This window comes from Microtus pennsylvanicus, chromosome 2 (genome assembly GCF_037038515.1).
Source record: "Microtus pennsylvanicus isolate mMicPen1 chromosome 2, mMicPen1.hap1, whole genome shotgun sequence".
Taxonomy (NCBI): Eukaryota; Metazoa; Chordata; class Mammalia; order Rodentia; family Cricetidae; genus Microtus; species Microtus pennsylvanicus.
In genome coordinates, this window is record NC_134580.1 from 123,035,478 (window position 1) to 123,061,094 (window position 25,617).

The window sequence follows — 25,617 nt, forward strand, 5'->3', positions numbered from 1 at the left end:
CAAGAACTTGATTGTATATGACCACTGGCTCAGTTCAGTGCTTGAACAAAGAGGAAGCTTCAGAGCCCTTCTCAAAGCCATAGGTGAAGCAAACGATGGCATTGGACACTGTTCGGTGTCTACTGCCCTTCTGATCAGCTGCAGCCTTTAGACGCCATCAAAACCATTACATCTGAGAAGTGTGCTCAGCAAGTCAGTGAGATGCACCAAAAACTGCATCACCTGCAGCCAGCGTTGGTTAACAGCCATATTCACCGGAATGTCCACCAACCACTGCCTCAAGCTTTCGGCGTGGGAAAATATTTTCACAGCCAGAAAGATACAGGAAATGCTTGAGGAGTTCCTCAAATCTTGAATCACGCGTTTTTACACTACAAGAGTAAAACAACAACCACAAAACACACCTTATTTCTCATTGGTAAAACTTTATGGACTACAGTGGTTCCTGTTTCAGTTAATGAAGATATGGTTGAGCCTCGTCATAATGATTTAACATTCATGTCTGAATCCACAGTTCGTGTTTCACACACCTATTATTCAGTGACCCTCATTATGTCTTCTGAATAACTGTGATTGGAAGGCTACCTTATGAATCATCCAAATAGTCGCATTATGCTGGCTTATTTGCGTTTTCTATTTGCTTGGTAAATAGACTTTTATTGCTCGTCCTGTGCGCCTACTGTAGTCCAGCTGAACTCCTCAGATGCAATGCTTTGAATATATTGGGTTTTCTAAAGTCATGTTTACAAAGGACTATGGAAATGTTCTGCCAATGCAGGGCACATAAACTGGAACTAGCTTTTTACACTTCTCTTGTTTTTCTGTTCCTCTTGTCCACAGCCTAGTCTGTGGTGGCATGGGTGTCATCTGTAAGCTCATTAGATGTGGCAGCCCAAGACACTGCCCCACAGAATCCCAATTCCGTGTATTTCCTCCTACTGCCATTCAGAAGAATGTTGTTTTCGCTGTCCTGTGGGCAGAATCCCGCAGAGTTGAAGTAATTACTACTTTATTCTGTTCCACTATGGCTATCTCTATGCTTCTGTGTCTTATGATATTTTCTTGTATTGAACAAGTCCTGTTTCTCTATTAATTTCAAAGCCTTCCTATATCAGCTCCAAGGCAAAATAAATCTCTTGAAGAGCCTAAAAACTGTAGAAATTATCCATGGGATAATATTGACTGGAAACAGCCCTGAGAAGTGTCCCCAGGACCCTCTGTCTACTGTGATTCACAAGAGGCACTCTTCGGCACCATAAAGCCCATACTGTCCCTTCTGGTACTAACACTGAGAAATGTTGCTCAGAAATGACCAAGCCAATCATGGCAATGCACACCTTTAGTCCCAACACTCAGGGCAGAAGTAGGAAGATCTCTGAGTTCCAGGCCAGTCAGGGTTACAGAGTGAGATGTTTTCCCAAAACATACAAGCAACAACAAAACAGAAACAAAACCAAAAACCCCATCAATGAACAGAGCTCCAGGCTCCTTAGTTAAGATATGGAGCCTTCATTTGGTTGAACAAACTGAGGCAAAGAATAGGCTAGAACCAGGAAGTTGTATAGCTCTGACTCCGAGTGACCATAACCCTGTTATCAGGTCCCACAGTTCCACTCAGTATCCGGCCCAGCTGTGGGCACTGGCAGCAGCCAGCCTAGGGCCAGTGGCTTAATTACCCTCTTTATCTTTATGTTTGTCTGAGGACATCTGAAACCTTCAGTGTGGCCTGCCACTAATTAGGTGACTCATAATAGTCAGTGCTTGCTTGCTGAGCTCAGAGCCAACCCCCATGAGCAAACTGATTGTGACCGGGTCTCTGTCATTGCAGCTAGGGGGTGTGTGCACCCTGGTTGCTTGGTTCACACCAGGGCCCAAACAGCATGAAGGCATGCTCATGTCCCCTTCCCTGCAGCCTGGGGAGCAAAGCAGTCAATTGAGACAGGTGGTGGGGCAGGTCATGTCTTGCTGGGTTGTAGTGTTGGAGCCACAGAGGGATCACCAGGGACCCATACCAAGGTCAGGCTGGTGGCTGAGCACGGGAGGAGCTGCAGTGGGGAGATCATGCTAAACATAGAGGCTCAGCCTCCCACGCTCCCCCCACCACCATCCAGTAGAATGACAAGATGTTGATCGATCAGAAAAGAATGAGCTGGGACACCTGGTCCACAGATCATAATCAGGCTTCCTAATCCTATTCCAGTATATAAATGTAATTAGTATTAAATGAAACTATCTTCATTTGCTAAAGTTATTATTCCTGCTCCTTTCAGAAGTATTCCCCATCTTTTAATACCAAGTTTACACACTCTTAGAACCAGCCCCCATGCAATCTTTTAAAGTCAATATTATGCCTTTTTTGAGGGCAGGAGTTAGCTTATCATCATTCTCATAGGTTCTTGATGTTTCCTTAGAGTTGAGGGTGCTAGGTATAAGGTATACTCTTCAAGACCCACAGACCAGGTACCCAAGAACTGAGTCCTGTGCTCAGCCTACTTCTGCAATTGGATACTTTTAAAATAATAACATTGCCCCCATCTTGGTTTATGTTCCTTCAAAATGAGCTAAGAACCAAGAACTATGGTGTGGCGTGGGGATAGTCTAGGAACTGTCTGACAAGATGGCGCTTAGACCGAGAAGGGACGAGGGATGCCCCTGGCAAGCATAGTTGTCAGATGGCTATTGAGTAGCAGGGTAGCTGAGGCCCCCATCCTGGTAGGGCTCTTGGAGAGAGACAACTGAAAATGGTCCCTCTGTGAGGTGAGGACACCCGAGCATCATCACCCTACCCCTGTCCTAGCTGATGATTGGTACCCTGGACTGTTCTTCCAGCATCCTCCTCCAGTTCCCTTGTTTCGAGGATGCTCTTTGGCAGACAGGGGCAGGGAATGCTGATAGCTGGCAAACTTTTTTCAGGTGACCAGTTGGGCCAAGATGCTGTGACCAGACCCCAAATGATCGACTAGAGTACCCCTCATGTTCCCAATTTTCCTCAGCTTTTTTACCTATGTTGTATCAATAATCTTACAATTGCTCATTCTAAAGACAAAGACAGCAGAAAAGCAAGGGTTTGGCAAAGAGGACTTTGTGCCACCCTTGTGGTCTAAAGAGTTTCCTACTTGTCCCCCTTTACAAGGTCACAAGAACTATTTACTAGGATTAAAAAAGATGCATTGACAAATACAGTCCTTTGCTTCTTTGTTGTGTGAGAGGTCAACGCTATGACCTACCCAGCACCTTCAATAATTCCCAGAGTCTGTGTGAGATGTAGATCCTCAAGTGTGTCAGGACCAAGTCAGAAACCTGTAGGGGAATCTGAAGGTCACTCCTTTTGAGAACCGCTTACTCGGGAGGTCTGTGAAAGAGCCAGCACTGTCTACAGCTCATGCAGTCCAGAAGGACGGGCCAGTGTCTACTGAGGTCTTTATCCTGGTGCAAGCAGAACCACATACAGGTGCTCTGGGGGAAATAAGGAGCTGTCAGACTGGGCTCTGTCAGCACCTGACATTGGACAGAATTTGATGGGGAGACACAGAAAGATCCTGCCTGTGAACACAGGCATGGGAGCCCTCAGTAGAAGTGACAGTGGAGAGCTCATCATAGTCCCGTCACTGTGACAAAATGCTTGAGAAAGATCTGCTGGAAAAGAGGACAGGTGTCTTCTGACTTAGGTTTCAGAGGTTCGAGTCCCTGGTCTCTTGACTTTATCACTTTGAGCCTTGGTGAAGGACAGTCTCATTGCGGGGAGCTTGTGGTGGCAGAGGTGCCCAGGAAGCAAAGAAAAGGAAAAAGCGCTTTGGTCTATCTCCCAAAAGCTCATTCCTTAGGATCTAGTCAGTCTTCCTTCTTTGTCTTCCTCCACCCTCCCTCCCTCCTGTCTTCCCTCCCTCCCTCCCGTCTTCCCTCTCTCCCTCTCACCTTCCTTTCCCACCTCCTTAAGATTTCACCCCCTCCTTGTAGTACCTCAGGTTGGAGAGCAAACCTTCAGCATGTGGGCCCTGTGGGGGACATTTGAGATCTAAACTGTAGCTCGTGGCTGTCCTCTCTGGATGGCGGGACTTCTGTGAGTCACTGCATGTAATCCCGACCAGATTAGACCATCTCGTGAGAAAATGACTCTGAAGACCATATGTATCTCTAACTATGTACTTAGAAGATAATTCCTTTCAAAGAAATAATCCAAAATTAATCCATTAATTAATCCAAAATTTGAATTTTCTTATTTTATTTCAACAATGTGTGGTGGAGAAAATACTGCAAAGGATTCCTAGACCTGGGGTTAATATTGAGTGATCTTTCTGGAAGCTCCAGACCGTGCATAGGTGAGCCATTTGGGTGGGGGTGAGGCGAGCTATAGAAATAGAGTTTCTGGGCCTCCAATTCCTGGTATTATAATTCAGTGGGATGGAGTGGATTCCAAGGATATGTGTGTTTGACAGACTCCAGATAATTCCGCAATGCAGCTGGGTTAGGAACCATTTATGTAGACATCTCCTCAAAGTTGACAGATCTAGCTGGAAGGGAACTACTTCCCCCCTGTAATTGTTCATGGTAGGTAAACTAGTTTATGGGTTTGTTTTCTAAAGCACATTTTCTAATTCTCAGGAAATAATATAACTTCTAACTTACATCATTACTTTAGTGCCTAGCAAGCCTAATTATCATGCCATCATTGACATGATGGAGCCGAAGTCATTATCCCGGTTCCAGTATTTACATATAAATTGGACCTAGTAGAAAGCATTTTGCAAAAGCCACATGCTGAACGGATCACCAGTTAAGACGGGAGCCCAAGAAGTAACTGCCAAGCATGAGGAAGCCAGCCCATATGGTGTTAATAAAGCTTTGCTAATGGCCATTATTGCCCAAAATATGAACCTTTCTTCGTCATCAGAAGTGATATCACTGGTTCTTCTAGTCCCATAATGCTTTGCTTTTGGTCGTGTGAACCTGATTGACTTGTGCCTTATGTTTTGCATTTCTTGTGTACAGAACTTTTCTCGTTTGTCTTACTGTTATCATCTTGGTATTTATCGCTTGTATTTATTTAACATATATAAACATGTACTCAAAGCATGAGTACACTGTATGAGACCATTATTAATCATTTCTTATAAAATGTAAGGAAAAACTCAAATTCAGTTCATTTTAATCTATTTTGCTGGAACCCCCAAATTTTATTCTCATCATTTTCCAAGCATAATTTTTTTCCCCCATTAAGGACTCTTGAGTTACCTTTGAGCACAGGTACATAAACATTTCACCTAACGTCCTGAGTCTCTAGATGTTCCCCACAGACCATGACTTTGGCCATCATGCCCCTTCCTTGACAGATCCATGGGGACTCCAGAGCACACCCAGGTCATATCTGGAAGATGGCTGGGCTCAGGGTAGGCTTGTGAGAACAGCCTGCTGTCTCCTTTCTCCAGAGTCCATCACAGTTGCTGCAGGGACTAGGGACAACAGGAGGCTTTGGTTCACCACCCACAGTGGACCAAGGAAAGGTTGTCCCCAATACTAGAGAGTAGAGTCGGGAAAGTTTTAACCTCTATGTCGCCCCGCAAACCCTCACCTTCTTCATGATCTACAAACACTACAATTTTCTGCATTTGTTTCTACTCCATCCTGGCACCTCTGGCTATCAAAATATGCCCAAGCACATGTACAGACAGTTGTCTGCTCTTGTCCTATATCTACAGACATTTATTTATAAATCTTTTATTCCCAATATTTTTTATCTCTATCTGTATTAGTTATCTCTATCTATTCGAGCACTCAGCTTTTACTTTTACACCTATGGTGCCTTGTTAATCTGCGGCGTCTATCACGTGACCTTCCCCATCCAGGTCATCCATTCCATCCTGCAGCAGGGCAGCAATATCAGCCGAGTCCCACCCAGTTTGTTCGTCTGTACTTGGAAGGAAGCATGAGGATTAAGAAATGGCAGGTAGAAAAAAATAGAAGTACAAAAGAAAAGACAGAAACACAGATGGGAGGGAAATTCAGTGAAGACTGAAAATCACCCGTGTGTATTTTCCTTGTGCTTATATACCCCAATCCAAAAGGTGGGGGAGAAAGCAAAGGACTGCTTTAGATGATACAAGAAATAAACAAAGTAATTACCTGTTTCAGTACTTGAAGCATCAAACAACTATATCCTTAGTTAAGTACTTTAACAGACATATAACAAATACACCCATAGACCAAGCATCCTATAGGCAGCCACTCCTTGGTCAAACCTCCTGTCTTAAAAATGAAGGAACGGGAATAAGCTTGGATTCTCTGATCTTTGTTCAAGGTGGAATGGATCCACTTCTGTGGGCCAAATTAATACTCAAAAGACCAAGTATCCACACCCAAGATCGGGGTATCTTGTTTGTAGCCACACCTTAGGTCAGACCTGTTGACAATAACTTTGAAAGAGCAAGAGTAGCTCAGACGCTCAGACCTTTAGTCAAGGTAGCACAGACCCACATCTGTGGGCCCCCATGTTCTGCGTGTGCTCAAAGTCCTTCACTCAGTCCCATTTGGCTCTCTTTCTTTGGTCTCCCCTGACGATCCGAATTCGCCACTACTGACAGCTCTGTGGCTATGGATGCAGCCAATGGTATTTTTTACTAGCTGAACAAAAATGAAGCAAATATCTTGAGATGTAGCAAAAATTCTCTCATGGTCTAGACATACAAACAACAACAACACACACACATACATACATACACACACACATACATGCATACACACACACATATGCATCCATGTATACACACACACGAACCACTGAAAAGTTAATTTTTTTTCAGGGAAAAACTGGTAGATTTTCTTACTCTGCTGTTTGCTTATAACAGATCTTTGCTTGGACTTGTTTTCAACACATTTGTCTTCTAATTTTGGAAATTCACAATAGTCCCCACTCTTTACCTCCCGTCTGTAGCATTTAACCATTAATTGTGTGCTACTATCTTACATCTTTAATATGGAGTTACATCTGAGTTGTTCTTTGACTTGTAAAATACCCAGTCCGGTCTCATATCTGTGTTGAGTTCGGATTTATTGTCATCTGGAAAATATTTTTGTCACTGTCTTGCACAATTCTGAAAGCAGAGGTTTTAGTAAATTAAATTGAAACATTTAGATGGATGTGAGGTAATTATTTTTTTTCCTCTACATTATCTGTTTGTTCAAATAGAAGCATTAATAAAGCCAGTTAATTAAATCACTCGCCTTGGCTGGCTGCCTGTGTCATGCCACACACACAAAATCAGCAAAAAATATAAAAATTAATGAGTGAGTGACTAACAGATTGAAAAGCAACATGAAAAGTTCTATGTGTCCTTTTCCTGCTTACAATAAATTGGCGGCGCGTTCCTCTTTCTTTGTGGGATAAGGATGTTTAGACCTAATTTTGTAGCTGTCCTTCTGAAACTCGGAATGAAACCCAATACCTTTTACTTATTTCCCTGGATACTCTAATCCCTCCCTGCTTCACAAGCATCTTTGAGCTGTTTCCTCCCTTTGTATCCACGGCAACGTGAAATCCCCACTGGAATTATCTGCTGCAAAAATACAGGTGCATTCGTGTAAGGTTTCATTGGCCTGCGCACTTAACTTGAACTTTTCCCCCCTCACAATATGGTGACCTTTGATTTTGGAGCAGAGGGCTCGCAAGGCTGTTAGATATTGTTGATGTACATTAAGCCAACCAGTAAATCTGAGACCCAGGTTTTTTCTGGGACTCTGCTATTTGTGCCACTTCCTGTGGTGCTTGTGCCAAAGCCAAGCTGCACCCAGTGATGTGCTGCTCTGTCTGCAGGAACTTTCTGAATATTCATACATAAGCAAATGTGAACTCTGCAACATTTCATCTCAATATTTCATCCCCAGCACTATAAACGTTGCACTTGAACTAAATCAAATCAAGTATTCAGATGTTGCCGTACCTAACTGCATAGAAAACTACCAGAGCAAAATATGAAGTCGGAAGGAACACATGACAGTGCTGTGTCTTTCTGTATGCAGACACGAAAGGGCGGGAAGCGTAAGTGAGCGGTGAGAAGATTGATGTTACAAAGAACTAAATGGAAGGTTGGATTAGCCCTTGACCATAAAGACTTACATACCATGCTAGTGAGTCTGAACTGATCCTGGCAACGAAACAGTTACTATCCATCAAAAGTGTTCTGTCTGAACATCCTTGGGTACCATCTCCTTTCATCTGCACAGCTCCCCTAAGACCCATTAGGTTCTGCCACTCCAATTTACAGGTAAAAAGGTTAAATAACCTGCCTGAGGTCAGGATTCCGGCACTAAGGGTCCAGCTAAGACAGTGTGACTCTCAAGCCCATGCGAGCTCTTTACTTCTCAGCTCTGTTGCTACCAAGGTAGAGTGCAAAGGCTGGACTCTCAAAACCAGAAACCCTGAAATATGATTGAATGTAAAAATATGCTTCCAATGGCTGTGTGGATGGTCAGTTCTCACAGTGTATTGTGAGACTGGCAGACGGGGGCCTTCAAGAATACAAATGGGGTGAAAATGACCAGACGCAGTAACTGGCCTGGGGAGTGGGAATGGTGACAGGAAATGGAAGATGAGCTTCCAGATTTCTAGCGTGAGAGATGGTGAGTGAGTTGGTCATGACTTTTACAGAGAAAGCAATGGGGTGGGAACTGCCAGGAGCTCTGTTTGGCTGAATATTTGATCTGGAATGCCCTGGAGCATCCTAATTTGTACATGCTGAATCTGGGATGACCCTGGGGCATTTAGAAATTAGATCTATAGCTCAGAAGAAACATTAAAGCATAGTCAAGCGCATTGTGGGAAACAGGTAAGATGGTGGTGGATGAAATCACCTGGGGAAGTGGGCATGAAGCCCGGGATGGTTGATGAGGAATAAATGTACGAATGAGGGAGAGCTAGTCAATAGAAACGTCATGAGAGACAGCTTTTAGGCAGCAGAGTGTGGCCATGGCTCCTTAGGGTCACCTACATAGCCCTCACTCTTGACCCACCTGTCCCAGTGTCTTTTCCGCCTCCATCCTCTGGGCTCAAGACTGCAAAGGCACACCCTGTCTTGCTAGTCTCTGCATGACTCTCTATCCCTTTCAGCTCCCATAATCCTGTGCAAGCCTTCCTTTTTGTTGCACGAGACTTTGTGGAGTATGTCATGTGTTTTTTGCCTAAATTCCTGGTTCATAAGGTTCTTTTTTTGTCCTCACCCCATGCGTCCTTCACAAGCTGATAGGAGTCCAAGTCAAGACTGCTATTTGCCCCCCAGGATTCATTCTGTCCTGTGTGCTTAGTGATAGCATTCAGGGCACTCTGGTTCCTAGGGGGGAGGAATAATCACTATGTTTCATGAAAACCCGTGGTTTCCAACTTCCTTTGCGAAGACATGTGGCAGTGGCAGGGAGCTCGGCTAATATAAGCAGAAATATCACGCGGGGCTGCCTGATAGGCTCTTTAATACATTGTCCTTCCGGCTGTTGAATGATGTAGGAAGCTGTTGATTTGGAACTGGCTCCCTCACTGGGCCAAACTAAACCAACGTGAGTTCAATCATCATCATAGTAAAAATAGGGTTCCGGAGGCTCGCCAGCCAGCTGACGTGTGCTTGTCTAACCTGCGTCAACTACGCGGTTTTCTATACGTCTCTTCTGGTCCTCTCCAAACGCAGTCTGTCACCATTGTTCTCGGGCACCGCTCTAGTTTCTGGGTGCCGCCCACTTGGCACATGGTTTTTTTCTTTCTTGGCGTACATGAACTGTACTTGATATAATTGGCTGCAGGAATTCTGCCTTTTAACACCACATTTCCCTCCTTCTGCCCATAATATTAACGCGATGGGTGGAGGGAGCCCCAAGAGCTACTGTGGATCTAGGCTGACTTTGAGAATAGATCCACGCACAAAGAAGCAGAGAAATGGAGCCATGTTTCCGTCGACTCCTAGGACCCATCTTCGTCAGCACTGGGTTGGCATATGGAACGTCACAAATCAGATGTCACAGGCATTTGATGAGGAGACCGGGATCGCTGGCAGACAGACACCTGTCTTTAGAGTGGAAGATGTTCTTGTGGTGCAAGAAGGGGAAGGTTGGAAGTCAATGGCATCTGTGTGCTTTTTATATGACGCAGGAGTCATGCTAAATGGAGAATGAGGACAGGAGAATGGGCGAGAGATGGCAAGGCTTGACTAGATAAAGGGCCAGGACAGTCGCAGGGAGGAATGCAAGAGGAATTTCACTATGATGGAAGAAAAGAAGGAAAAACAGTTTTTTTTAAATAAACACAATGCAAGAAATCTTGCCCACTCCCAAAAATCTGTACTATGTAATTAATTGTAGATAATGTTAAAGAAGAGGAAGAGGAAGGAAGAAGAAGAAATGAAGATGAGGCAAAAACAACAAAATCATCCTTTGTCCTTTGGGAACATTCTTTTATCTTTTGAGAAAAAAAATTTAATTGCAGGACAATTCAGGATAACATATTGCGGTAATCTGGCAATTTCAAAGTCACTTGATCCACATAGGGAATGGTTTTGTAGTAGAAGATGAAGCTGCATAGTCATCAAGCCTTCCGTCTACATGGAGATGTAAAAAGGACCCGTGCGTAGCTCTGACTAGTACCATAGGAAGTACATTTTGATTACAGAGGCTCCAGAGCCAGAGTAAACCTTAACTGCCTGTGACACAGCAATCACTTGTGTTTCCCATGGGACAGTTAATAATCCAGGGCCTGTCACTGGTGTGTGCTTGCAGACTGGCAGCCCAAGCAGGCAGCTTTACTGTGGCCTTTATGCTATTTGAAGGTAGTCAGATATTTTTTTTTATTCCTCTAGTTAGAGGATAAGACATGCTTGGTTTTCTCCATGTTAAATAGGAATATGCGTTCTTAAATGATAGCTATCCCTAGAGACGTGGGAGCAAAGCCTTCCATAACATTGAGCTGTTAGGTTCGGCTGAACGTATTGCTTGGCACCCTCATCCCCACCCCACCCTGTGCCCTCACCCAGGGTCCTGTCTTTAGAGCTACTTAACAGACTGCCAGTACACTGGTAGCATTTCCAGTTGGAAAATCTCCCACCTCCTCTTGAGAAAGGAAGGCAGGTGTTTTCCTCTGGCCCAGTGAAGGCCTTCTTTTTGGCATTTGATTGATTGAAAGGGGCCATGTAAACCAAGAAGAGATGGGGGGACGGACAAATGTCTTTCTCCTTAAGTGAGGCTTTTGTGATAAGCTCTCACCCATAATATTTTGCTGGCTATGCAGAGGGCAGATCGCAGCAGGAGTGTCTGAAACACTGAACGGCAGCTGAGAGTGACCCCTAAGCATGCGAGTTCATTGATACTTCTGCTGGCGCTGGGCAATCTCCTGAAGCCACCTCCAGGGAGCGGGGCCCAGCCGGGGAAAGGTAGAGGGAATGCAGCCTGGGGTTGGAAAGCAGGAATTGCTTCGCCGGCCTCCGCTGCTTTGGAACATCATGATCTTAAACAAAGTGCTTACTTTTGCCATCTTTCACATGAAATGCACACAGCCTGTGGCTTTCTCCGAAGTCCCAGTGTAGATTGTTTTGAAGATTACTCCTGTGATGATACTGTGAAGGGCTCAGACTTGAAAAGCATGATGCAAATGTAAAGCAGTTCGGCTCTTGGGTTTGCTTTACTGAGAAAGACTGGTCTGGGATTTATGATCTCCTTGTCTCTGTCTCCCAACTTCTGGAGTTATAGTTGTATGCCGCCATGCTGATACCTGAGAGAATGTGGGGTAAAGGGAACACTCCTCCATTGCTGGTGGGAGTAAAAACTGGTACAGCCCCTTTGGATATCAGTATGGCGATTTCTCAGAAAATTAGGAAACAACCCCCCTTAAGGCCCAGTAATACCATTTTTGGGTATATATTCAAAGGGTGCTCAATCGTACCACAAGGACATGTGCTTAACTATGTTCATAGCAGCATTGTTTGTCATAGCCAGAACCTGAAAACAACCTAGATGCCCCTTGACCAAAGAATGGATAAAGAAAATGTGGTACATTTACACAACAGAGTACTACACAGCAGAAAAAAATGACATCTTGAAATTTGCAGGCAAATGGATGGATCTAGAAAACATCATTTTGAATGAGGTAACCCAGACCCAGAATGACAAATATCATATGTACTCATTCATAAATGGCTTTTAGACATAAAGCAAAGTAAAACCAGCCTACAAATCACAATCCCAGAGAACCTAGACAACAAAGAGAACCCTAAGAGAGACAAACATGTATCTAATCTGCATGGGAAGTAGAGAAAGACAAGATCTCCTGAGTAAATTGGGAGCATGGGGACCGTGGGAGAGGGTAGAAGGGGAGAGGGAGGAAGAGAGGGGAGCAGAGAAAAATATGTAACTCAATAAAAACAATTTAAAAAAAAGGACTCTCTAGAATATTCTGCTAGGTGACAGTCTGTTACCCTAAGGTGGATAACTATATATGTCTGAAAGTGGAAAGACTGGTGTTGAACTGTGGGGATTAAACAATCTGGGAAGCCTCTGAGTGATTTCCAACATACAGGACAACATAGCCCACTTAGAGATGGGCTTTCTTTGGGCTTTACATCCACATATTCCACCAGTGTCAGCAGAAAACCCTTGGGAGAAAAATTTCACTACACTGAACACACATAGGCTTCATTCCCTAAACAGCACAATATCCCAGTTACTATTTATTCTGTGTAAGTTGTTATAAGTAATTCTGAGATGACATAAACTGAACGTTTCTCTGCCACCCGCCAGTTCCCGGATAAGCATTCAGAGGCTTAATATTAATTGCAAACTCTTTGGCCCATTAGCTCAGGCTTATTATTAACTTTTAAATTAACTCATAATTTTTACCTATGTTTAGCCACATGGCTTGATATGTTTTCTTAGTACAACATTTTCATCTTGCTTCCTCTGCATCTGGCTAGAGACTCCTCACTCCACGTTCTTTCTCTGCTTGGCTTTCTCACCTAGCTATATTCTGTCCTCCATAGGCTAAAGCAGCTTGAGTCATCAACAAATAAAGGCAACACCTATTTGCAGTATACAGAAGGTCATCCTACATCAAGTGGTGGTGTATAGCTTATTGTGAATGTAACAACATCATGAATCAGGGACTTAAGCACCTTCAGATTTTGGTGTCCACTGGGGAAGTCCTATCTCCCAAATTCCAGGGGACCTCCCTATAGCCAAAGGTTAGATGAGGCAACATTAGAGCCAGACAGTGGCCTTACATGCCTTAGAAAACCATTGTGCCTCAGTTCCACCTGAGAAAATAAAACTAATAATATCACGAAAATCATCGTGTGGCCCCGAGGACTCAATGTGTGTGCTCTACTGTGGGGGTTAGGAGTCCAGTTTTTCTTAAGTGTGATGACCCTCAAACTTGCCATTGGTTTATGCCAAATTGTCTCCTACCTCCCAATTTTTGCAGTTTATTCTGTTTTGCTTTGGGAGAAACGTTTTTTAAAAACTCAAAGTGTCTGCCATATGCTGGCACAGCCTCTAGGGTTCTCTGCAGTTAGCCACTTGAGCACGGTCTTCCTTTTTTGTTATAAAGGTTCTATTTGATGATTTGTTTGGAAAGAGCTTCTACTTCCAAAGAAAAGGCCAAGAGTTGAATGCTACATGAAGTTCAGCTGAATCGCAGTAAATTTTCATTTAGTCACATTTAACGTTTTTAAAAGTTGTGTTCTGTTTATTTCTCTTCAGCTCTCACCTGAAGTTCAATAATCTCACCCTGATCTCAACTCACGGACTCCCAGGAAAAAAACTTCTGGGCAGCGAACAAAGGAAGTTCCTAGCAAGCGAGTATGATTCATTTCCTAATTTTCTTCCTAATTCATGTGCAGTCTTTTTTATGCTAAATAATAAATTTCAAGGGGGAGAGTGGAGGACCTTTCTCCTAGAGTACCATTAATTGGGAAAAACAAGTTCAACCCCATCAGAGCATGTCTTAGCTAGGGTTTCTATTGCTGTGATAAAACACTATGACCAAAGCACCGGGAGGGGGGGCGGAGGGTATTTGGCTTACTCTTCCACATCACCCTGGAAGGGAGTCAGGACAGGAACTTAAACAGGTTAAGAACCTGGAGGCAGGAGCTGATGTAGAGGCCATGGAGGAGTGCTGCTTACTGGCTTGCTCCTCTTCTCAGCCTGTTTTCTTATAGAACCCAGGACCACCAGCCCAGGAAAAGCACCACCCACCTTGGGCTAAGCCCTCCCTCAATCAGTAGTTGAGAAAATGCTCTACAGCTGGATCTTCCAGAGGCATCTTTTCAACTGAAGTTCTCTCCTTTCAGATGACTTCAGCTTGGATCATGATGACATAAAACTGGAAGGATAGTGAGGGAATGGTCCAGTATTTTGTTGTCTATGAGGGAGACAGCTTCCCTGTCCCTGCAGTTGGAAGGAGCTCACGAGACCAGCTGCCTCTACATTGGGGTCTGAGAAACAGGACAGAGACACTGTGGCCGCCACTCTACCCCACAGGCAGCAACTTAGGGTGTGAGCCTCTCTCCCACCCCACCAAACCATAGGCACCTGCAGCTGTCCTCACCAGGCCAGGAGAGCTTTGTCTTTCTTGTTCCGGCAGAACTGTCATTTGACAACATCCGTTCTTAGAAATGACATTTCCACACAGCTTCCACTAATTTCAGTTTCTGGTAGCAAAATGCAGGCTCTGTGGGAGAAACTGTCTCCCGGTGTTCAGAGGAGAGAGGAGGAAAGGGTAATCATCCCCTTTCCACATGGGGTGGTGGTGTGGCAGACTCTTTGATGAAGGGACTCAACATTCCTTTTGAAGAAAGACTTGTTTTACCTGTACTGGGAAAACCCTCCCCTTCCTTACAAGCAGAGCCAGGCCCATTTTCAATTAGCGCCTTTCTTTTGTAGTGGTGGGGATACAAACTGGGGACTCAAGGATACTAGGCAAGTGTTTCACACTAAGTTTTCAATCCCACCTTTATTAGACCATACACACACACACACACACACACACACACACATACACACACACACGTACATGTTGGAAGAATGTCATTCAGCACAATGCAAGTATGTGGGATTTGAGCTGGGTGTGTATGTGTGTGTGCTGATCTAGAATCATGCCTGCCACTATAGTCTAGACAAGGGATTTTGTTTCTCTTGGACTTGAGCTTTCTTGATTGTGAAAAGTATATGCTTAGTAAAGTATGCTGAATTTTTGGTTAAAATCAACTGAACGCCAAGACCTGGCCAGGAAGGGAGGACACCTCTTTTCCCTTTTTCATTTCTTCTTTTAATTTCTTAAAGATTTATTTTATTTTTATGTGTATGATATTTTACCTCTGTGTATGTCTGTGTTCCATATGTGTCCCTGCTAAGGTCAAAAGAGGGTGCCAGGTCCCCTGGAAGCAGAGCTAACCAGAGGTTGTGAGCCACCACATGGGTGCTGGGAACTAAACCCAGGCCCTTTGCATGAGCAACAGCGCTCTTACCTGCTGAGCAAGCTCTCCAGTCCTGCCTTCCCATTATGTAAATTACATGATTCCAAAGAGATGTGAATTTAAGTCAGTCAGCTTGGTGGAACTTTCTGACCCATCTGAAGGTTGAGTATGACGTAACGAGAAGAATATATCTGATTTTCTTCAGGTGTGACACGCATAAGCAGCTGGAGTGGCGACGTGGAGTAATGTGGTGTCCTTACCTCTACCCTTGTCTCTCTGCCTCTCAACACAGTCCCCAGAACCACACACACACACACACACACACACACACACACACACACACACACACGACTCAGGTGATATCAGCTCCTTGCCTCCTGGAACTCTACTTGTCCAGTAGAGTAGCTACAAACCGCAAGGAGCTGTTTCCATTTAAATAATTGAAATTAAATGAGTTGCTAGCATGCTGCCATACTGCCAGAATGCTTTTGTCATCACAGAATGTTCTGGAATGCAGGAACTCCATAAGGTCTGTCCTTTTTCACTGACTCTATCCTAGTTAGGGGTTCTGTTGCTGGGAAGAAACATCATGACCGGGACAGCTCTTACAGAGGGAAACATTGAATTGGGTGGTTTACAATTCGGTTTAGTCCATTATCATCACGGTGTGACATGGTGACGTCATGCTGCTGGAAAAGATGAGGGCCCTACATCTTGCCCAGAAGGCAACAGGAAGTGATCTGGGACACTGGGCGTGGCTTGAGCATATATGAGACCTCAATGCCGACCCTCACAGTGACACACTTGCTCCAACAAAGCCATACCTATTGCAGTGAAGCCACATCTTCTAATTGTGCCACTCCCTATGAGCTTATGAGGGCCAATTACGTTCAAACGACCTCAATATCTTTTACTATTTCAATTCTCTCCATTCTCTCCAGACTAGCAATCTTAATGTACCCAAACACAGCAGACCTTTGCTTTTCTTTTTCTTTCTTTCTTTTTTTTTTTTTTTTTGGATTTTTTCGAGACAGGGTTTCTCCATATGCTTTTCTTTTTCTTAAATGTGCCCCCCCCCCACAGTCTACCCTCACTCTCCTGTTTGTTGACAACCAGTCAATACACTCAACTAAGCCTTACTCTGCTCCGTTTTTTTCTGGCTCATGAAATCCTTCTAAATATTACATAGTTTTCTTTTTAAGATGGCGTCTATTGTCCCCATCCCAAACCCTACACTCCAGTAGAGCAGGAGCTTTACAATGTAAAATAAATGAAGGTCCCCTCGGAAGTGCAGCAAATATCCTCTCCATGAAGAAGGAGACCCACCAGCCAGAGGAACCAGAGGCTGAAGCCGGAACAGGACACTGACTTCCAAACCGCCCTCAGAAAGGAACTTGTCTGGGATCCTGGTGTTCAATAGTAATAAGTGCAAATAACATACACGGATCTAATAATCCAAATTCCTCCTTCTCAACACGACCGTGAACTTGTCTCTAGTACTGTACTTCATTCTTGTTGTTGATACTTTTAATAAATAGCCGTTTTGTCCTCTCACCGCGCCAATCCGTTACCTCCCCTACTCCCACCCCCACCCCCATCTAGCCTCTGGTTGAGGTGCTAACGATGTACCTAGGAGGCAGCTGGAAGAAGGTGTGGGAAGGAAGAGGAGCAGGAAGCCGGAGAAAGCCACTAATTGGGCAATCAACCCTGAATAATTGAAAGTTAATTGCCGAGGTCCTTCTTCCCAGTGTGTCACAGCTAATCCCCTACAAACCTCAAAGTTTCTTTCTACCTCTGAAAAATTCTGGCTCTTTGAGGCGTGCATCTGCTCAGACCTAACATTTGCTTTGTGGAATGGCTTTCGATCATGCACCTAAGGGCTTGGGCTATCTCTTCCTGTCAGGTTTTGGGCCCGTATGATGTTGGCAAGAAGGCCACACCTTGTACCCAGGATACCTAAGCTATGCCGTCTCCCAGAAATTTCCCCATCATGTTTTTGTTTGTTTATTGAGACAGAGTCTCACTGTGGATCCCAGACAGACCTCAAATGCTCATTCTCCTGCCTCCACCTTCCAAGTGCTGGGAAGGAGGCCTCTGCCATCATGTCCAGCTGTTTTTCTAGATTTTTCTATGAAGACAACTTTCCATTTTTATTTCTTTTTGTGTATGCCAGGCAGTCACTCTACCACCGAGCTACACCCCCAGCCCCCTTTCCCGGGATGTTTGAGTTGGTACCCAGCTTGCTTGTGGAAGATGGCCTGTCAGCGGTGTGGCTCTGTTCTTCCTTGTCTCTCTCCAGAGGACCCGGGTGATGGCGTGAAGCCATGGAGCAGTCTCTGCTGGGTTGGGGTCTTCAGCATTTTGCAATAGATAGTTCCACTCAGCTAATGGGGACATTACAGACGGTCCAGAGGAGCAGGAGCATCTGAAATGGAAAGTGTGGGCATACGCATGGCGCTGTAAACTGAGAAAGTTCACAGACTGTGCGGACATCACCACAGCCTCCAGTGCTCCCTTCAGTGTCTCAGCAAAGCTTTAAAGCCAAGTGTTCCCAAGCGTCAGCTCCCACCGGACAGAGCTTCAGACTGCAGCTCGGAAACACGCATTCTGACATTGCCGACAGGACTGTCCCACCGTCATTAGAAACAACATTGTCTTAGGCGCCCACAAATTTCCCCAGAGAGCTTTTATCTCTGGGCAAATCCTCCTAAGACTAATCCCTGGGCACTAACTATATTTAATTTTTTCTCCTCTTGGATGACTTACAGTAGTAAGGACCGCATAGCAAATACAAGCAATCCTTTGTGTGTTCCCTCCATGTGCCTGGGTGGGAAGCTGAACTTTCATATATTCTTGTAAAACTGTCAGGTGTTTTTTTTTAAAGAGAATTTCATATTAGTCTCCATTATTTTCCTGTGACAGGCCAGCCCCTTATTTTCCTTTTTTTTTATTAAGAAGAAATTTTCTTGTTTTTAAGTGTTGTTTCACGGAGAAACACAAAGCCTGGAGCTCCCGTCTCTTTTCACAGGCCCCGTTAACGGGGTCTAATGTGCATCCATTATGAGAATTCTCTTTGTGCAGTGAGACTAGACTCCTGTGTGGATCAAAAAGAAAAAATGTCCTCCCATTACCACTTCAGAATCCTGTTTGCCTCCAAAGAGAGTAAACAGGATTATGTATCATTAGTACTATTTAGAATAAGAGCCCTCACGTATGCATCGCGCTTCCCCAAACAGCAGCTCCTGCATTCTCGTGTCCGCCTTTCACAGAGGTGGAGGCACATAGGATGGGCTCATTGTCCTACAGTGAGAGGTGAGGAGACAGGGATAAAGGGTCCCCGGGGTCCAGGCTCATTGGCAGAAGAAGAAAGATACAGACCTTGGCACGGTTCTTCCCAGGAAAGATAATGCAGCCTCAGTGTAAATGAAATTACCCGCTGTCCTGCCACCTCAGAGTCTCAGCCTTCAGGTCGGGATCGCAAGAGGTGAAACCTTTGAGAAAATTCTATAGAACCCCACCTAAGGGGGAAAAGAAACCTCTCTAAGTAAGCTCAAATCACAAGAATTCTACTTTTGTTACTTTACAACAGTGTTCAATTGAAACAGAACCCAAAAAGGAAAAAAGGAAAGAAAGCCGGTTCGGCCCATAACCCATAACCCCACCACTCTCACCCACCATAGGCTGATGTGTGTAAAAGTTCCGTCTCCCCATAAATCACCCCTGCCCTTCATACTGGGCTCCCAAACCTCCAGGCATTGCACTTGCTATGAACTTAACTCCCTGACATTTCCCACAAATGGGTTTTGTCGTTCAGGCACAAGGAATGAGTCCTTTGCATCAAATTAGCAAAAAGGAAGGGTCTTCCACATCTTTGGAATCTGAGACCTGCCTTTGGGGGTTCCGTCTAATGTCATATTCCTTCTTCTACATTCCTTTGAAGTCTGTGGCCAGTACAACAATTCAAGAGTTCAAGTAGATTTTTCGGTCACCCTGAAACAGGGGCAGAAGGGAGTCCAAGTGATCTCACATACGCAGTCAGGCCCCCTTCCCTGGCGGGCCAGCCTAAGCCAGGTGGAACAACCAAGCTTTAATAGGAGGATGTCAATTTGTGGCTTAAGTGTTTCAGAAGGGAAAAAAAAATGTCTAAGTCTTGGTCCTGGTAAGCTCACAGCGAGAGCACAGACCCAGCTCAGTAGGGGGACTTGAACCAGCTCGCCAGATGTCTAATTAATGCCCGCTGTCAGCTGCTCAAATGTCACACTGATGGAGCGTCTCTCTTTGCAGCCACTGTTTTAGTGATAAAGATTACGCGCTGATGTCGCTGTGCTCCTGGGTTAACGTTGTGGTGGGGAGAATGACGGGCATAGACCGGGCAGCCAAGCACGTTGTGGTTTCCAAGAACGAGATCGTGTTCTACGACCACCTCATTCTCTGTACCGGGCAGCAGTACCAGGTAAGGCTGGTGCACCGGGGGCGCGGCTGGCGCACGCGGACGTGGCAATATGCTTACTGGGGCGCACACTCCCTGCGTAAAGAGCGTCCTGTCTTCCCGCACAGCTGCCACTCTATATTCATAGAAGTGCTCTTCAAGGCCTGCACACATGACCAGAATGGTGTCTGCAAACCCTCCCAGGAAAGCCATTCCAAGAAAAACATTCTGTTGAGGGGGGAAAAAAAAAATCACAGCTAGTTGGAGAAATGTCATTCCTGAAGCTGTTGTCCCAAAGTCTAACACTTATGGATCATCATAACAGGCTCCAGACCCAACCAGGCATGCATTTGTGCTAAATTAATTTATGCCTCAAGAGGCTAGCATTTGGCTGGGGCGATGCGCTCACGCGAAAGCATTTCAAACATGCGCACCTTCTGTCAACCCTTATTTTATTTTGTCTCTCAGTTATGAAACTAGGAAATCAGATTGACTAGTTTCCCAGTGACCACGCTTTCTGCCTCAGTGCTCCAGCCACGCTTGACTAAAGCATTGCTAGCTAGGACTGAAGCTGCTTCCTGTCTGAGGACAGCAGCTCTTGGGACCCCCACAGTGCCCTGTGCAGTGTTCTTTTGTGTGGTGCCCAGAAATCAAGCATCTCTCCAGTGAACTTACTTTATTACTTAAGGATTGGGGGGGGGAGTCTGAAACCCTCCCGCCAGTGCTGTGGGTTCGGCAAGAGAGTGCGTGCGGTTTGCTTTCAAAGGTGGACGGGAGGCAGCACAGAGGACCCCACAGGTCCTCTGTCTACCCAAGTAGCCGGGGTGTAGCTGAGTACGTGTCTTCAGCCTTGGCTGCACTTTGAGACCTCCCGGGGTGCTTTCGAAACATATCCCCACACGCGTCCCCAGGAATTGCTTCAATTATGCTAGGTGAGGCTGGTCGTGAGTATTTTCACTATGCTCCCCAGGTGGCTTAAAGCAGAGACGGAGAACCGCTTCAGCTTTCTTTTTTTTTTTTTTTTTTTTTTTTTTTTTTTTTTTTTTTTTTCCTTTATTTCTTTTTTTTTTTTATTTTTTTTTTTTAAACATTTTTTATTGATAAAAGAATAAAGAAAAGAAAAAAAAAAAAACAAATTTCCACCTCCTCCCAGCCTCCCCTTTCCCTCCCCCTCCTCCCACTCTTCTCCCTCTCCTCCCACTCTTCTCCCCCTCCTCCCACCCCTCTCCCCTTCCCCCCACTCCTCTCCCCCTCTCTCTCCAGTCCAAAGAGCAGTCAGGGTTCCCTGCCCTGTGGTAAGTCCTAGGTCCTCCCCCCTCCGTCCATATCTAGGAAGGTGAACATCCAAACTGGCTAGGCTCCCACCAAGCCAGCAGATGAAGTCGACCAATGGAATCGTATAGAAGACCCGGATTTTACCCCACAAACCTATGAACACCTCATTTTCGATAAAGGAGCTAAAAGTATACAATGGAAGAAAGAAAGCATCTTCAACAAATGGTGCTGGCACAACTGGATGTCAACCTGTAGAAGAATGAAAATAGACCCATATCTATCACCGTGCACAAAACTCAAGTCCAAATGGATTAAAGACCTCATTATCAGCACGAAAACACTGAACCTGATAGAAGAGAAAGTGGGAAATACCCTACAACAGATGGGCACAGGTGATCGCTTCTTAGGTATAACCCCAGAAGCACAGGCATTAAGGGCAACATTGAATAAATGGGACCTACTAAAACTGAGAAGCTTCTGTAAAGCAAAGGACACTGTCACTAAGACACAAAGGGAACCTACTGACTGGGAGAAGATCTTCACCAACCCCGCAACAGACAAAGGTCTGATCTCCAAAATATATAGAGAACTCAAGAAACTAGACTTTAAAATGCTAATTAACCCAATTAAAAAATGGGGCACTGAACTGAACAGAGAATTCTCAACAGAAGAACTTCAAATGGCCAAAAGATATTTAAGGTCGTGCTCAATTTCCTTAGCAATCAGGGAAATGCAAATCAAAACAACTTTGAGATACCATCTTACACCTGTCAGAATGGCTAAAGTCAACAACAACAAGGATAGCCTTTGCTGGAGAGGCTGTGGAGGAAGGGGTACCCTCATCCATTGCTGGTGGGAATGTAATCTTGTGCAACCACTGTGGAAGTCAGTGTTTCGGTTTCTCAGGAAATTTGGGATCAACCTACCCCTGGACCCAGCAATACCACTCTTGGGAATTTACCCAAGAGATGCTCTATCACATGTCAAAAGCATTTGTTCAACTATGTTCATAGCAGCATTGTTTGTAATAGCCAGAACCTGGAAACAACCTAGATGCCCTTCAATGGAAGAATGGATGAAGAAAGTATGGAATATATACACACTAGAGTACTACGCTGCGGTAAAAAACAATGACTTCTCGAATTTTGCATGCAAATGGATGGAAATAGAAAACACTATCCTGAGTGAGGTATCCCAGACCCAAAAAGAAGAACATGGGATGTACTCACTCATAATTGGTTTCTAGCCATAAATAGGGGTCACAGAATCTACAATTGGCGAACCTAAAGAAGCTAAGTAAGAAGGTGAACACAAGGAAAAACATATCGTTATCCTCTTGGATAAGGGAAGTAGACAAAATTGCCGGGGAGAAAAGTGGGATCTTGGGGGTGGGGTGGGAAGGGCATAAGGGGAGATGGGGTGAGAAAAGGTAGAAGGGAAGGAGGGGGGACTTGGGGAAATAGGAGGATCGGGATAAAGGAAGGTTGGATAGGGGAGCACGGAACCACAATCCTTAGTTAAGGGACCCACTTTAGGGTGGGCAGGAGAATTGACCCTAGAGGGGCTCCCAGGTGCCCAAGCTGAGGTCCCCAGTTAGTTCCTTGGGCAGCTGAGGATAGGGAACCTGAAATGACCCCATCCTAGCGCAATACTGACGAATATCTTGCATATCATCTTAGAACTTTCATCTGGCGAGGGATGGAGATAGAGACAGAGACCCACACTGGAGCACTGGACTGAGCTCCCAAGGTCCCAATGAGGAGCAGAAGGAGGGAGAACATCAGCAAAGAAGTCGGGACCACGAGGGGTGCACCCACCCACTGAGACAGTGGAGCTGATCTACTGGGAGCTCACCAAGGCCAGCTGGACTATTACCAAAAAAAGCATGGGATAAAACTGAACTCTCTGATCATGTCGAACAATGAGGGCTGATGAGACGCCAAGGACAATGGCATGCAGTTTTGATCCGCTTCAGCTTTCTTGACATTGAATCCCTTACATGCACCTTACAAAAAGAACTCCCAAACTGCTTGGCCACACACTACCCCTGAGCATCCCTTTAAGGTGCAGGCTCTGAGCAGGGACCTTCAGAGTATGGTAACCTGAGATAAGAGTGTCTAGCATGCTCCCTGGGGAGGCCAGGGCTGCCATGAATGGACTGCAATTTCAGTGGCTTGGATCGATCTCTTTAAAAAAAGAAAAGAAAAAGAAAGAAAGCTTTTAAGATTTTTTTTTTTTTAAAAAAACTAAGACTTATTCTTGAAGGGTAAAAAAAATAGATCTTCCTAGTTAAAGAATAAAAAGTTAGTGGGAAGACTCCTCCTTTTGCTATTAAGAATTCCTTCTGCTTTTCACTAAACGAGAATGAAGTGCAGGATGCCCTGTCAGCCTGTCCCCCCTCACCTGCCCCCTGGTTGCACCACTGCCTGCAAGCCCACACTTTGGAAATGGAGCAGAGGACTCAGCCAGCTGCCCAGAGACTCGGGCATCTGCCCATGTGTGCCCAGCTGCCCCTGCAGCTTTTCGTCGGCAGCACATTAAGCTCTTGCCCTTTTCACAACAGGAAAAATGGAATGAAGAAGTGATAAAGGGGAGTTCCAATTTAATTTTTCCAGACGGACATAAAAATCAAAGGTACATAGAGTGATCGAGAAAGGGCAGCTGAATTCATTGGGGACCGTCTAGTTGTTCTGTCTTTCCCTATGTCCTTCGCTCCAGCTCTCTCACGCTTTTGTTCCAGATTTGTAAGCCAAATTAAAATGATGACAGTGGAGCTTAAACCCAAAGCAAGAAGACAACATCTCATAAAATGTAATTATAACCCTTAGCCTCTCGTCAGCACACTCAGTCTGAAACATTCTACAGTATTTTAAATGTCTAAATATACACCATTTAGGTTTTTTTATTCAGAGAATTTGGTCACAGAGCAAAACCCCGAGCTGTACTGCAGAACAGAGGGTGAAGAGGGCTGCTGGGTTCTCGCCTAGCCTACTCTTACCCGCAAGCCCCCTTTCCTGAGCTCCCCAGTTTGACACATTTTGACTCTCTGTCGGTCGTGACTCTGAGTTCCAAATAGCGCATTTATGGAACCTTTGACCTTGCTCCGCCAATGTCATACATTGCCTGTGAACGCTCCTTTCTAGAAGAAGACTTACCTAACTCATTTTTGTTTTTTTATATTTATTTATTTGTTTGGTTTTTTGAGACAGGGTTTCTCTGTGGCTTTGGAGCCTGTCGCGAAACTAGCTCTTGTAGACCAGGCTGGCCTTGAACTCACAGAGATCCGCCTGCTTCTGCCTCCCCAGTGCTGGGATTAAAGGTGTGCGCCACCACTGCCCAGCAATCTAATTTATTTAAGACTCTCTACCTCCCTTATCTACACTTTCCATCAATTTAAAACTATTTTTATGTTATGTGTATGTATCCGTGTGTGTGTGTGTGTGTGTGGTACATGATTCCCACTTTGTGGAGGTATCTGCAGAGGCCATAAGAGGGCATCAGATCACCAGGTGTTTGCGAGTCACCTGATATGAGTTCAGGAATGATGTGTGTAGTGATATTTCATTTGTATTTTAATAAAGAAAGCTTGCCTGAAGTTCAGAGAGTAAAACAACCTCACTGTTCAGCCTTACAGACCAGGCAGCAGTGACACACACATTTAACCCCACTAGTCACACTAGTTTGCCCAAGAAACTGAGCGGCAGTGGTTGGTGCACAACCGTAATCCCCAGCACTGGAGAGAAATGTAAGACGGGAGGAGACAGTCCTCACTCAGTCTCTTTCTGAGAGTCCTGGAAGCAGGATTGCCAGTTTGAACTAAGGTCAAGGTAAGAGGCAATGGCTGGATGTTTTTGTTTTTCGGACCCTTGGGTTGAATCCCAATTTCTGTCTCTGGATTTTTATTGATCGTGCTACAGATTGGGTGCTGGGAACGAAACTTGGGTCCTGGAGTAGAGGAACAAGTGTTCTTAGCTGCTGAGCCATCTCTTCAGCCCATTTCTGTTGGCGAGCACATGCCAGATTTGAACACCACTCCCAGCTTGCTCCTAGTGAAGTCCCAGAGCCATATGCTCATGAACTGGATGGAAAAGTGGGAGATGTCTTCTCATGCCCAGATTTGCGCTACCTCACTAAAAGAGGAATAACCAAACTTGTCAAAGTCAAATGAGTTTGTCTCTGGCCAAGAAAACAAACAAGCAAGCAAACACCAAAACAAAACTGAGGCATAGGCTTCTGAAGGGATGGTGGCCACCAAAAGCCAGTAGATGGGAAGACAAGAGAGACAAAGCAGTAGGAATAGGCTAGGTGTGGCTCAGAATCATGGAGTCTACAGCAGGTACATGCCATCCGGGCAAGCAAAAGTGTGTGGCTGAAGGAATGACATGAAGTTTGCAGGCAAATGGATGAAACTAGGAAAAAAATCATCCTGAGTGAGGGAACCCAGACCCAGAAAGACAAACATGGTATGTCCGTACTGAT

General features: G+C 45.0%; 1 protein-coding gene across 3 annotated transcripts in view; it reads left to right on the forward strand.

Moving 5' to 3' along the window:
• The window catches only part of Cfap61 (cilia and flagella associated protein 61), a 270,585-nt gene that overhangs the window by 157,809 nt on the left and 87,159 nt on the right, over positions 1–25,617 (forward strand). For all 3 annotated transcript variants that reach the window (XM_075962374.1, XM_075962373.1, XM_075962375.1), the window contains 2 exons: positions 13,720–13,818; positions 19,719–19,887. In XM_075962374.1, coding sequence (XP_075818489.1) covers positions 13,720–13,818; positions 19,719–19,887 — 268 coding nt within the window. The remainder of the gene's footprint in view (positions 1–13,719; positions 13,819–19,718; positions 19,888–25,617) is intronic.